The sequence below is a fragment of the Pelophylax lessonae genome (genome assembly GCF_965119305.1).
Source record: "Pelophylax lessonae genome assembly, chromosome: 10".
NCBI classification, from domain to species: Eukaryota; Metazoa; Chordata; class Amphibia; order Anura; family Ranidae; genus Pelophylax; species Pelophylax lessonae.
In genome coordinates, this window is record NC_138777.1 from 72542354 (window position 1) to 72555278 (window position 12925).

At 44.2% G+C, this 12925-nt stretch overlaps 1 protein-coding gene across 1 annotated transcript; it reads left to right on the plus strand.

Annotated features, from left to right (window-relative positions):
- The first annotated feature begins 397 nt into the window (after positions 1-397).
- TMEM138 (transmembrane protein 138) lies at positions 398-11280 on the plus strand. Its single transcript, XM_082269569.1, has 5 exons — positions 398-546; positions 2466-2609; positions 2694-2865; positions 2959-3034; positions 10968-11280. The coding sequence occupies exons 2-5, from the start codon at positions 2482-2484 to the stop codon at positions 11078-11080; spliced, it is 489 nt and encodes a 162-aa protein (XP_082125695.1). The 5' UTR covers positions 398-546; positions 2466-2481; the 3' UTR covers positions 11081-11280.
- Positions 11281-12925: the final 1645 nt, after the last annotated feature.

Below are 12925 nucleotides of genomic sequence, written 5' to 3' on the forward strand. Positions count from 1 at the left end.
GGAAGGGGGGTACATTTTCTGGAGGTGAAGTGAGTCATTGCAGTTCATCTGATTGCTCTTTATAACATTCTGGTGTGTATGCAAATTGCCATCATAACGAAGGCAGCCGACTTTTCAGAAAATGAATATTTGTGTCATTCTCAAAACGTTTGACCAGGGAGGGTTGTACAGGTAGATGCTCCCCATCCCCCCACCCACTGACTGTCCCCCTGTCCATGATCTGTACTCTGTCATTAGCAATGCACAAATGGAGGATTTCTTCCTGCAACTGCTGGTGCTAAGCTCATTTAACCTCTTCCAGTCATTAGGTCCTGGCAAATCTCTAAATAGCAGAGTGGGAGTAAATACAAAACCTTCGACGCGCTATTGCACAGCTGCCCGCACTGCCCACATCCAATATGGCCGCTCTCGGGAGAAACGTCGCTGTGCGTCGGAATCACATGGCTTGGGATCATTGTTGTCATGGCATCGCTCACAGCAGGATGATGGCGGTGGAAGTTTAGCTTGATCGGGCCTTGGAGACGGCGGGCTGTTTACTACAATCGTGTGTATATCCATCTCTACCCCTGTATATTATGTGAGATCAGGACTGTCCTCCTCCCAGCTGATCCCACCTTACCCTCTGTACTGGCAGTGTCTGCTTCTCTATGGGGACTAGTGTCCTGTGTGAGCTGTGGGTTTAGTGGTGTGCTGGGACTATTAGTGCTCCAGCAGTCATAGAGTGACAGATCACATCCTTAACTCCTCCCAGCTCTGTGTTCTGCAGGATGATCACACAAGCTGGGATGCTTTCATTTCTCCTGCATGCTCCTGTGTTGCATTGTGTGAATGAGACCCTTCAGACCCCCATATGTATAAATGCATAGCTCTCAACTGTCCCTGATTCCGAGGGACAGTCCCTGATTTGGAACAAAGTCCCTCTGTCCCTCTTTCCTCCTCATTTCCTCCTCATTTTGCTCTGATCTATATAGTTGTATATAAAATGCAGTTTTTATCTTTCAAAAAGTCTTTCCCAGTGCTATACCGTTCATCCCATTTCTAAATTGCTGCATTTCTACATTTCAAAATCCAGAATAAAGCAATAATAGTAGTAAAAAAAATCACTTTCGGGCTTAACTGATCATTTTTTTGTTGTAAAATTCTCTTTTAAGGGGGTGTGGCAGGGGGTGTGTCCTATGCCTACATACTTCTCCTAATAGGTGTCCCTTGTTCCCATCGCAAAAAATTGGGAGGTATGTAAATGTGTACGACAAGCTGTGTCCTCACCATACCTGTGAATGAGCCCTCACAGGTTAGTTTCTTCTTCGTGGGAGGGATGCGCCATGTATGAATCTCAGCAATTAGGTTTTGTACAGGGTGCCATTAAATCGCACCTTTAAGGCTGCGTTCACACTGATGCGATGTTAGACATCGCATATGATTCGCACCACACATCAATTGGATGCAAGAACCTCAGCGGTAGGGCCAATCACTTGCATGTGATAGCTGCATGAGCGTTTACATGAGAGTGGTCGCAAATAGCTGCGAGAGCTGGCACCCTCCCATCGCTTTCAATGGGGCTGCCTCTTGCGAAAAACCCCCACTTGAGTTCTTTCACCTAATTGGTGGCAGGGAAGCAAATGGGTAGGTAGGTACACAGCTGGATCAGTTCATGTCCCTTCCCCAGATAATCAAGAAAAAACAGGTGTCCCTGGAGAATTTGTGTGGACAGGACTGATCAGTCAGTATGAAACGTAGAGGAAAGTAAAATAAAAACATATAATTTATTTGAGCAAAGTTTAAAATAGTACATCGAACAATTTTCTACATATAGCGGCAACACACATGTATAAAAGCAGGTGACATAAAGGCGTAATGTAGGTGGTACATTGTATGTAGGTTCATACATTTAATTTTTTTTTTTTTTGTTGACAGGTACTCTTGTGGAGGGATCTGGGGGTCTAAAAGACCCCAAACCCCTCCTCTGCACCTAAAAGCATTCAAAATGCCAAGTTTGGCTGTTTTGAATGCTGTCATTTATTTTAAATCTGGCACCAGTACCCAGAAGTGATGTCATGACATCACTTCCGGGTTTTTGCATGGAGACCCAATCAGAACCGAATGCGGCTTTGATCGAGTCTTCGGCAGCCGTGGAGGCTGTTTGCCCGGGCCTCCTGGTGGGACGGGAGACCCGGGCGAGCCGCGGAAGGCGGCGGGAGGGGGGCGAGTCCCCTCCCGCTCCTTGTAATGACAGCCGACTGTCGGCTATGGACGCCGGTAACGGGGTGATGCCTCTAGCTGCAGGCATCACTCCTTTACAAGCACTTTCCTGAAATATCAGTAATATCGGCCACCTTGGTGGCTGATTCCAGGCAGGTAAGGGGGTCCTTCACAATTACCATTACAAATTCCTTTCTGTTACCCAGTTCTGGTTTGCATTTTGCTCCCTTGTCTCTATAGTTAAATTTCAATGTCTCTCTGTGCAGGTCAGTGTATTGGAGGATGCTGCAGCCTGGGAACTACAGCCTGGTGCTTTCCCTGCAGTCCCTGCTCCTGATATATGACTTATTTGTCAATTCATTCTCTGAGTTGCTGCGCTCAGCCCCAGTTATCCAGCTTGTGCTCTTCATGTAAGTCATGGTTGTCTTTTTAATGATTAACATAATTGTGTTCTGCAGCCATCATGGTTATCTTCATGTTCTTTCTCATTTCAGATTGCAGGATGTGGGCATCCTATTCGCAGCCATCGTCTTGTTTCTCATGCTGTTTAACACCTTTGTTTTCCAAGCCGGTCTCCTGGGCCTCCTGTGTCAGCGGTTTCAGGTCACCGTCATCCTGTGCGCTCTGCATTTAGGGCTCAGCGTGGCATTACACGTATGGCTCATGGTACGATCCACTTTATTACAAGCTTTCTGTTTCCAAGGAATTTGATGAAGCTGATATGTGTAACATCTGATTTGCTGTGCCTTTTCCTTTTAGAACTTACGGTGGAACACAGAAAATGCCTTCATTTGGTCTGATGGGCTCCAGGCATTGTTTGTTCTGCAGAGAGTCGGTGAGTCTGTATGTATTTAAATGTTTATATAGAAGTGTTAAACACCATTCAGGGCAGAGTGACCATATCTGTGTAAAGGGGCCGCTCCAGACCAATGATACTCACCTTGTCAGTGCTCTCTATCTGCTTCTCCCACTGTTGCAGCCTCCACCAGAATACCCAGTGTCTGTAGGTGTCACAGCCTAGAGGGAGCCATCATGTCACCCCTTCATCATGAGAATAAAGCCTGGTACACACTGCTAGTTTTTTCTTCGTTTAAACCAGCAGGCTGAACGAAAAAAAAAAATCAATCAGCTCCGGTTGGAGCCACTGTACTAACAATCCAATGTTAGTACTGCAATCTCCCCTGTTGTGCTATTGTGTTCTGACAGGGGGAAGGCCCCTCGCCAAAACACTCTGGTCAACACTCGGTTGAGAGCAGAGAAAGGAAGCCAGTCGGCAGACATTTTTTCGGTCATGCCCCTTCAACGGAAGGGCTCTGGAGGACCGGCTGCAGTACACACAGGCCAAATGTCGGTTTCTATTGATCCAGCCGATGCTGCCAGACTTTCGGCCCATGTGTATGGGGCTTAACCTTGGACTTCGCAAATAGCTGCTAGGCCCTAGCTCTGCATCATGGGAGGAGATCATAAGCTCCCTCATACCTGGAGACACCAGGTATTTAAAGATGCCAGTGACAGAAGAGGGTCTGGTGAGGTGTTATTTGAGAGGTGAGTATCAGTGGGTTCAGCTGGGCACATGCTTTATATATCACCACCATTATATATTGCTGAAAAAGTTCAGTTTTATATTATTTTTTTTAAACCCATGGTGGTGCACAAAAACTATACTCCTAAGTGAACAAAAAAAGTGAAAAACCACACGCATGAAAGTGCACTTAAGGACCATTCCCCCGAAAAGGTAGGACTCTACTCTGAGCCCCTTGGGTGCAAGGCTCAACATGGTCCACCTAGCCAAAAGGCCTGGCGGACCCCTCTCCTTATGGTCAGAGACCCCCCCCGATTCAGGGGTGGAAGGAACCTGATGGTCACACATCTTCCCCCCCGACTTCAAGGTAGTCCTGAGGACCCACACCCTCCATCCTTAAAAGAAAAAGAAACACAGACAAAAGTGCAAGTGATAAATTGAGAAAAATAAATAGTGCCAGTGCAGGTACTAGGCTTTGCGGCCTGACTTGGCCAAAAGGCGCTGTGCAGAAAAAAGCATTAGGTGACGTGGCCATGTGCTCATTCTCACGGTGGGCTTCCCAGGCCCATGTGATACTAAGCACCCCTGGTGTGACCAACTCCCAGGGGACACTGACACCACTTTCTCTCTGCCTTCCCAGCCCATGGCCAGACCAGGTAGACCCATTCAAGTTAGGAGGCACTGGGCCCCTCCAGTCTTCCAATGGGAATTACTCCCTAGCCCAACATCCTGTGGATGCCCCGGTTTCTGTTTTAGCCGGTCCAAACTTCAGATCCCTCATCACCCCAGCAGGGATAGAATACAGCCAGCCATTTCTACCAAAAGGTCAGACTAGAGGCATATTGATGAGAAGCAAAAAGTTACAGTTTGTGATTGCAATATGGGCTTGCTTTCTCTCACAGTAAACCATCCACTCCCCTAATCATAGCAATGTGGTTTCCGAGAATCCCTTAAACTGATGGAGTACTTACTAGTTCATTCAAAGGGACCTCCCAAAAATGCTTGGCACTACTGGGTCAAAATCACTAACGCAACCGAATACAGAGAACACTAAAGCCCCGTACACACGTACCGTCTTTTGTCCCCGGGCTGTCCTGTCCGCTGAAAAGTGCAAAAGACTGCACACGAATTTTGTCCGCCGACTGCAGAAGTGATGTCATGTGATGGTTAACTTTCCCTGTGTTTTTTCTTTTCTGAGCATGCCCAGTCTTGCAAATCTGCTGTCTGTCGGCCGAATTCTGTACTGACTGGCGAACAATCGGCCGTTCTAGTGTCGGCATACAAAAATTTTAATGCTTGCACGACAGATTCTGTTCGGCCGAAAGTGCGCTGTCGGCTGTCGGAAGCATCATACTAACAAGCCGAAAATCGGCCGATCGTTCGGCGGCCGAATAGTTTCGGCCGACAATCGGTACGTGTGTACGGGCCTTTACACTCTCTGTGAACTGCACATACAGCCCATTAATTTGCTGCATCAAACTAGCACACCCCTCATCCCCAAATTCCCCAACCTTTTACCTACCCCAGTTTCTTTCCATTTCACCTACCGTATTTACTGTTCCCCTTCTTTCCATTCCTTACCTTACACTCCGCATCCCAATACTTCTCATTCTGCATTACATTAACATTTACACTGGTGCATTTGGCAACTGATAGTAATACATATACTGTACCATGCCCTCTGGTATGCTCTGCTGCGCTGCTAAAATGGGGCCTTGTGCATTTTTTGATCCCTTGTGATGCATTGGCAGGCCATTTATAATGAATTGGCTACCCTAACACAATGCACAGTAGAACTGAAGGCAAAACCTTTTTGGTAATTTTGGATAGAGTAGGGAAGGGTTATAACCCTTGTCAGAAAAAAATCTTTTTTTTATGTCCCATCAGGGAGATCTGGGAGAAACAGGAAGTAGGAGAAAATCCCTGGTAGTCACCAATCGCAAAGAGACTAATGTCCCTATTGGAAGAGTTCCTCTTTTTTTCCTGTAGTTATGACCACTTCAATTTATTTATTTATTTTTGCTTTTGGTGATGGTGTTCACCGGGATAAATAAAGAGTGTGAATCTCCCTAGTGGGGACACAGACAATATTAAAAACCTGACAAATGTTCTAATCCCTCTCCACTTCATCTAAAACTAGAGAAAAAACATTTTTCATTCTGTAATATTTGAATGTAATGTAATGCACTATTATTCATTTAGGTAGTGCCTACGGTACCTTCCTTTTATTTTTTATCCTTTGGAGGATTATGTTTCCTGCTAAATTATGGGTGTGTGGAAGTCCTAAAGCTGAAGCTGCGACTGCTTGTTTATATCTAGGGCACTTTGAAAAGTTCTTTTTCATACCCAGTCCTCTGCAGCCTCTTCTCCCCTACGCTCTGTCTGTCTAAGGTCCTCTGATACCAAGACCAATGCAGAGATCATAAGCAGAGTTGTGCTTAGACCATGGGTGTCCAACCTTTTGGCTTCTCTGGGTCACATTGAGTGTAGAGAAATTTTCTCGGGCCGCATATAAAATATATACTATAGTTAAGGTATATAAGTAAAAAAATGCCGCCACGCCCCCCGCACTAATTTAACACAACTAGAGGATGATCAAATGAAATGGAATCAGTATACAGAGGTTTACTTCTTCTGAGAGATATTAAAGGAACTCTCTAACCACCATGACTACATCAGTGATTTGAAGTGGTCATGGTGGTAGGAGTCAGAAACACTGCACATGCTCGCACCACCCCCCCCCCCCCCTCCCCTCCGAGGCAGCCTCTGCCTACCGTTAGTTGGAAGCCACTGTGGCCGTGCCCGCTACCCGACTTCCTTCCTCCCCAGCAATAAAAAAAATTGTCAGGGGTCAGTGGGCCGCATTGCCTGCGGTTCCAGGCCGCATGCGGCCCCCGGGCCGCAGGTTGGACATGCCTGGCGTAGACTGACATATCCAGTCGCTTCCATCAGTGGTGCTAGGACCTGTAAATAACAAGCACAAGCGGGCGCCTCCATCTAGGTGTAGCTATTTATTAAAAAGTATAAAAGACTTTATAAAATATAAAATCGTTTCACCTAGATGGAGACTCCCTCTTGTGTTTGTGCATTAGGATCTCGAGACTTAACCACCTAAAGCGGAGTTCCACTCATTTTTGTGTTTATTAGTGTAGCTGTTGACTTTTAATAAACACATACACTCACCAGTCCCACGATCCAGCGATGGATACACTTTTTTGAATTAAAATTACATTTATACCCAACATGTCATGCTTTAAAATTGTGCACGTTCGAGGAATGGCGACAAACTTTGGTACTTAAAAATCTCCAAAGGCGACGCTCTAAAATTTTTTACAAGTTACCAGTTTAGAGTTGCAGAGGAGGTATAGTGCTAGAATTATTGCTCTCGCTCTAATGATCGCGGCCAAACCTCACGTGTGGTTTGAACACTGTTTACATATGTGGGCGCGACTTGCGTATGCGTTCACTTTTGTGCGCAAGCTCAGAGGGATGGGGCACTTTTATTTTCTTTTTTTTTTACTGATTTATTTTATTTTTTATTTTTGCACTGTCTTTTTAAAAAAAAAAAACATTTTGATCACATTTATTCCTATTACAAACTATGTAAACATCCCTTGTAATAGAAATAAGCATTACAGGTCCTCTTTTTAATGTGAGATCTGGGTTCAAAAAAACCTCAGATCTCAAATTTACACTTAAAAGCAAAAGAAAAAATTAATACAAAAAAGTCAAATTAAAAGAAAAAATTGGAACTTTAGGGCCATTGGGCGGAAGTGACGTTTGACGCCTTTTTGCCCTCACTCAAATTCCTACCCATCTGCACAGGGAATCGCATAGTTTTCCCCGCTACCGGTGGCTCCGGTAAGCAGGAAAAACAACCGGGAAGTGATTGGAGGGGGGTGTGCAACTCTCCTGTTGTCCATAAAAGTGATCCCGTAGGGGACCCTCTGCTGGGACTACTTTTATAGTAAAGCGGACAGCCTGCTGTGTAAAAATATACTGGGGTTATAACCCGATATTTAAGGTCAAAGTAGCAACGTAAATACACGTAAGGTCAAAGTAGCAACGTAAATACACGGTGTGCGGTCCGGAAGTGGTTAATCTGAAAGGAGCTGCATCCACTTCACCTGGTATTCCCTACCACTCTCCTGGCCCTCTTATGTGTCCTGTTAAATGACAGGTGGATTCCAGTCAGCACAATAGCTTATTCATTTTCTTTGAAAGAAACAATATTTGCTACTGAAGGACATATGTAGGAACAGGCAGTAGCTATTAAGTCCTTTATCAATATGGATAAGTCCATGGGACCATAATAATGCAATAATGGCAGCAGCTCTCCTTAGAGATAAGCCAGCTCTGTTGGGTAGGAACAAAGGAGAGAAAGCAGGAAGCGCCACCTGAGTTTAGTATTAAAAAACAGGTTTAATCACCGGAATAAGGACACTCGCAGGATAAAAAGGTAAATCCTGCTCATCAGATGTGTGAAAGGGTCACTCCAATCCATCTGCAGGCACTGCGCTGCGTCCAGGGAGTGCTGGAGGTCAGAAGATGTTGTAGGGTGTCCTGTAATCCACGAGGCAGACCAAAGGATCCAGCGTTAAACGCGTGGCAGATGTGACGTCACCGGAGGCCGGAAGACACACAGGAAACAATAGACAAGGCTACGAGCTCGAACCCTCAGCTCCTTCTACTGGCCTCTAGGCAAAAAATCGTTCGAACACTCGGCCGGGAGAGCAAATGACCAAATTTTGATCGATAATTCATTCAGAGGACATAAATGAATCCGTTTGTTCATTAGTTTTGTTATATATACCCAAGCGCAGACATTTCAGATGAGAAACACATTAACCTTATTTATTGTTCTTTTGGCAGAAATTTTCCAAACTTGTGCTTCGCTTTTTTTTTGCCTCAAAAACTTCATAACCAATTACTGGGCGAAAAGTGAACGAACTGTCCAAATGACAGATTTTCAAACCATTTTTCTACTAGTGTATGAGCACCATAAGTCTAGGTACACATCTATGCAGCTGCACTTGATGCATTTTTTTCCAGGATGTTGTGTGTTAATAAATCCGCCTCTTTGATGCGTTTTTGCATGCAGTTTTCATGCATTTCGCGTTTTTCCTTTTCTTCTTTAAAACAATGTGCATAGCTGGTTGCTTAGGAGCAGGCCAGAAATGTGGGAAATAGGCCCCTGTCCCCATTAACATGGGGACAAGGTGCTTTGGGGTGGGGGGGCAGAGCTTGTTCGTCCCCTCCCTTTCCTGACCTGCCGGCTGCATGCTCAGATAAGGGTCTGGTATGGATTTTTTTTTTTTTTTGGCGTTTGATTCCCCTCAAAATTCATATCAGACCCAAAGGGCCTGGTATGGATTGGGGGGGCCCAACGCCGTTTTTTTTTGAGGGGCAATTCTTGTTTTTTACATTCAGCTGTCAGTGGGAAAGCCCGCTGACAGCTGATGACTCATCAGTTGTTAAGGACACGGCAGCCGGCTTCCCGCCCGCTCCTTAGCAACCAGCTATACACTGTTTTTTAAAGAGAACAAAAAATGCAAAACGCATGTAAAAATGCTTGAAAACGCAACATTTTTATTTTTGGTGCTGGTCCATTGAAGTCTATTACATGCAAAAAGCAATCTGCTGCGGGAAAAAAAGTCCCTGACCCTTTTAAAAAAACGCACTGGCTGAAAAACGCATAGATGTGAACATGTACCATTGGAAACCATGTTAAATGAACTATAGTGCGTTTCTGTAAACTGGAAAATGCACTAAAAAACACAAAGGTGGGAATTTAGGGTTATGCACAGTTTACACTTAGATGGAGGCACCCTCTTTGCTTGCCTTTTCTTGTGTGTATTAGGTATTCAGGACCTGATCTAGGGTAGCAGCAACCATCCAGCCAATTCATTTGTTCCTTTCAATTCCCCCTAAACAGCCCCCCCCCCCCACCCACCTGTCATTGGGGTCTCAGTAGCGTCATTGTTTGTTTTATTCTTCTACAGCAGATTTAGAACCAAGATATTTTCTACAAGCTTTTTTTTTTTTTTCTTTACTAGAGGTTATTTTTGTGAGGTTAATCCCTTCAGTTTAATCTTCCAAAAGTATACTTAAAATAGAAAAAAAATCTAAAGGTCTCTTACGTCCTTATTTAATCTCTTTATCCATTCAAGTCAATGGTGGAGATTAAGCAAGGATACGTTTCTGCTATATAACCAAACTGCAGCATTACCCATCTGACTACCAGGGTAACTCGTGTATTTGGTGTTGATTCTCTTGTAGTTCTAACTTTCCAGAAGTCTCCCTCACCCAAACCTAAATCCTTTTAGAAAACAATAAAAAAAAAAAAAGATTAGGCATGGATTTTGAGTTGATATATTTTGTATTTGTTGTTAGTTACAATAGGAAGGAATGATGGCACCCTTACAATAGAGAGTCTACTCTTTTTGTCATGCACCAGGTATATAAAAGAGACCTGTCAGGACAACAGTTATCTACCACAGCTGAGGCTCCCACCCTGTTCTGGAGTCCCAGAAACAATGGCCTTTCACAGAACTAGTACTGCTCCTTAAAGTCTGGTAATGGCAGCCTCCAATGCTGGATGGGAGCTTCAGCTGTACTAATAGGTTCTTTTTGAATCCCAGTATATTAAGAGGGCGCTTCTACAGTGTCTGTATAAAGGGGCCACCCCAACCCACTGATACTCACCTTGACAGGGCTCCCCCGCCATTCCTCCATTCATCCAATCCAGAAACAGCCTCATGGAGCACAGTGATTTGGACACTGATCATCCATGCCAGGTTCCCCCTGGTGTTAGAAATGAGCTATGTTTACATTAGAATTTCACTTTGGCTATTGACATCGGAAAGACAAAAAGAAGAATCTCCCCTGCCATCATTAATTAGTTGAGTTCTAGCAGGCTTGGAGAACATGCATAACAGCAAAGGCTCAACTTACCTGCTACCCACTGTCACCATTTGTAGCAGATTCAACAGCACAGTAATGGAAAATGGAGGGAACACTCGGGGCATGCCATCAACCTCTGGTAGTCCATGGACTAAAATAATAAACCACCATTTAGAATGCTGGGTGATTTACCCAAAAGTTTTTAGAGGAGGCTACCCAAATTACAAATAAAGAAAATGGTTATGGTAAATGTGGCCCTAGTATGTCATTTGCCCTATTTAAGCTACCAGCTTTATCTTGACTTTGGTTTCTTGACTCTGTTGTTCTTCTCTTTTTCTGACAGTGGCTGTGTTTTATTTCTACTTCTACAAGAGAACAGCTCTGAATCTGGGAGATTCTCGCTTCTATCATGACTCTCTCTGGCTTCGCAATGAGTTTGCAAGAGTGCAAGGTTGAACCCAGTCCCCAAGAGAAGAACCATCTTCTGCCTTGTGTGTTGACAGCTGAAGTCTTGACGGGTACTTCATTCATCACAGACGTAGAAGACAGCACAATCCTTATTTTGTGGAAAATGTGTTTGTCTTGAATTCCCAGTGACAGACCGAACCTAATTATGAATTTTTATACACACACATAGTTTAAAGAGAAGTATGGCCAAAAAAGCTCTTCTTGATGATAGGAGTTTAGGGATTTTCTGCACTCCTATGACCCAATATAGCCGACAGCAGGCTAAGGCCCACTGTTTGCCAATGTCACAGAGCCGGTCCAGGCTCTGAAAGGATCTGTAGGGAGCCTAAGCCAGCTGCTCCTGCCCCCTGCACAGCCCAGAGCTCCAGTGAGCACTGGAGGGGCAGAGCACAGAGCAGTGACTGACAGTCACCGCTCTCTGCTTAGTGAAGACTGAGAACTGAGTGATCAGCTGTCATGTGATTGCTCAGTTCTCAATCTTAGAGCCGGTGGGGACAGCTGCAGCATCGGACTGATGCTGCAGCCATATAGATGAGTATGTATGTTTTTTTTTTATTTTTTCCAAGTTTTTTTTTATTTCCCACCCTTCTCCTATTATCTGGTACCAGACCCTGTATCGTGTGCCTATTCATGGCTGATTGTGCACTTATCTTTTGTACCCTATCCACATACAGTTATCATGAGCATCGGCATTAGACATACCTATGTACTAATATGGATGATTCTCTTCCATAGTAAGACATATGTCCTGCTTTTGTTCACCCTACTAGGATGACTCTTCATCTGTCCATAAAACAAAAAGCCTGAAGTATCAGTGTGCTTTTAAAACCAAAGTTTGTCAGCAAGATTTAAACATAACATACAAGTTTGAATCTGATAGGCTAGTGGCTCTGGAGAAATAATTCCAATTTTTAGAACATTTCTATGCAGTAACTAGTCTTTATCTGCAAGTCCAGTGAAGGAGCTTAAGCAATAATTATTTGCCAAGGCATGAGACTTTTTTACACTTTGTACTCAAAGCTTTAGAGTAATATTGTGAGCTTATTGTATTTAGACTATGTCTTCGTAGATGTTCCCCTTGTGTGACAGCTGCCTTTGTTACATGCAGATGGCAGGTTGACTTTGAAGCACACTAATTCCCACTTTTTTCACTAAATCTAGAGAAAACTTCCAATTTCTCACAGTTTTATTTTGCTGCGTAAAGGGTGTCTGTTGTATTATTTCTAAAACCCCATATATAGGTAAAGTATGCTGAGCAGAGTCACATGCTGGCTTCTTATGCCACATAGGAACAAGTATAATGATTTTCTTACTATTGTAACTGGCTTTTTTCTTGCCCCTCCACATTGGAGTATCTCTTCTCCAGCTAAAATAGATTTCTTTCTATTCCTGGGCTGCTGTTGTTTACAACAGGGCATTCCCAGTTCTGTCACTATGGGCCCTAGGAGACAAAGAAAAAGTCAGTTATTTCAAGAAGATATATGGGTTTGTAAAAAAATAAATATGTCTATACTCACACACGTGCTTGCAGCATTGGTGTGATGCTGCAGCTGTCCACTCTAAGTTTGCAGCTGTCCACTTTAAGTTTGCAGCTGTCTACTCAAAGCTCTAAGTTTGAGAATTGAGCGATCACGTGACCACTGATCGCTCAGTTCTCAGTCTGATCAGAGCAGAGAGCAGTGACTGTCAGTCACTGTTCTCCGCTCTGCCTCTTCACCCCTTATTGTCAGGGGTGGGCATAGCTGTCTCCAGCTATCAGCCAAATGCTGAGAGGCATCTGTCAATCAGGAAGCTGGGAGGATCCTGACACCTATTGTCAGCATCCTTCCAGAG

Bases quoted from the DNA above. Each gene is read 5' to 3' on its own strand.
- TMEM138 (XM_082269569.1), top strand. From the start codon at position 2,482: ATGCTGCAGCCTGGGAACTACAGCCTGGTGCTTTCCCTGCAGTCCCTG. The intron at 2,610-2,693 runs GTAAGTCATGGT...TTCTCATTTCAG, and splicing joins ATCCAGCTTGTGCTCTTCAT to ATTGCAGGATGTGGGCATCC. The intron at 3,035-10,967 runs GTGAGTCTGTAT...TTTTTCTGACAG, and splicing joins GTTTGTTCTGCAGAGAGTCG to TGGCTGTGTTTTATTTCTAC.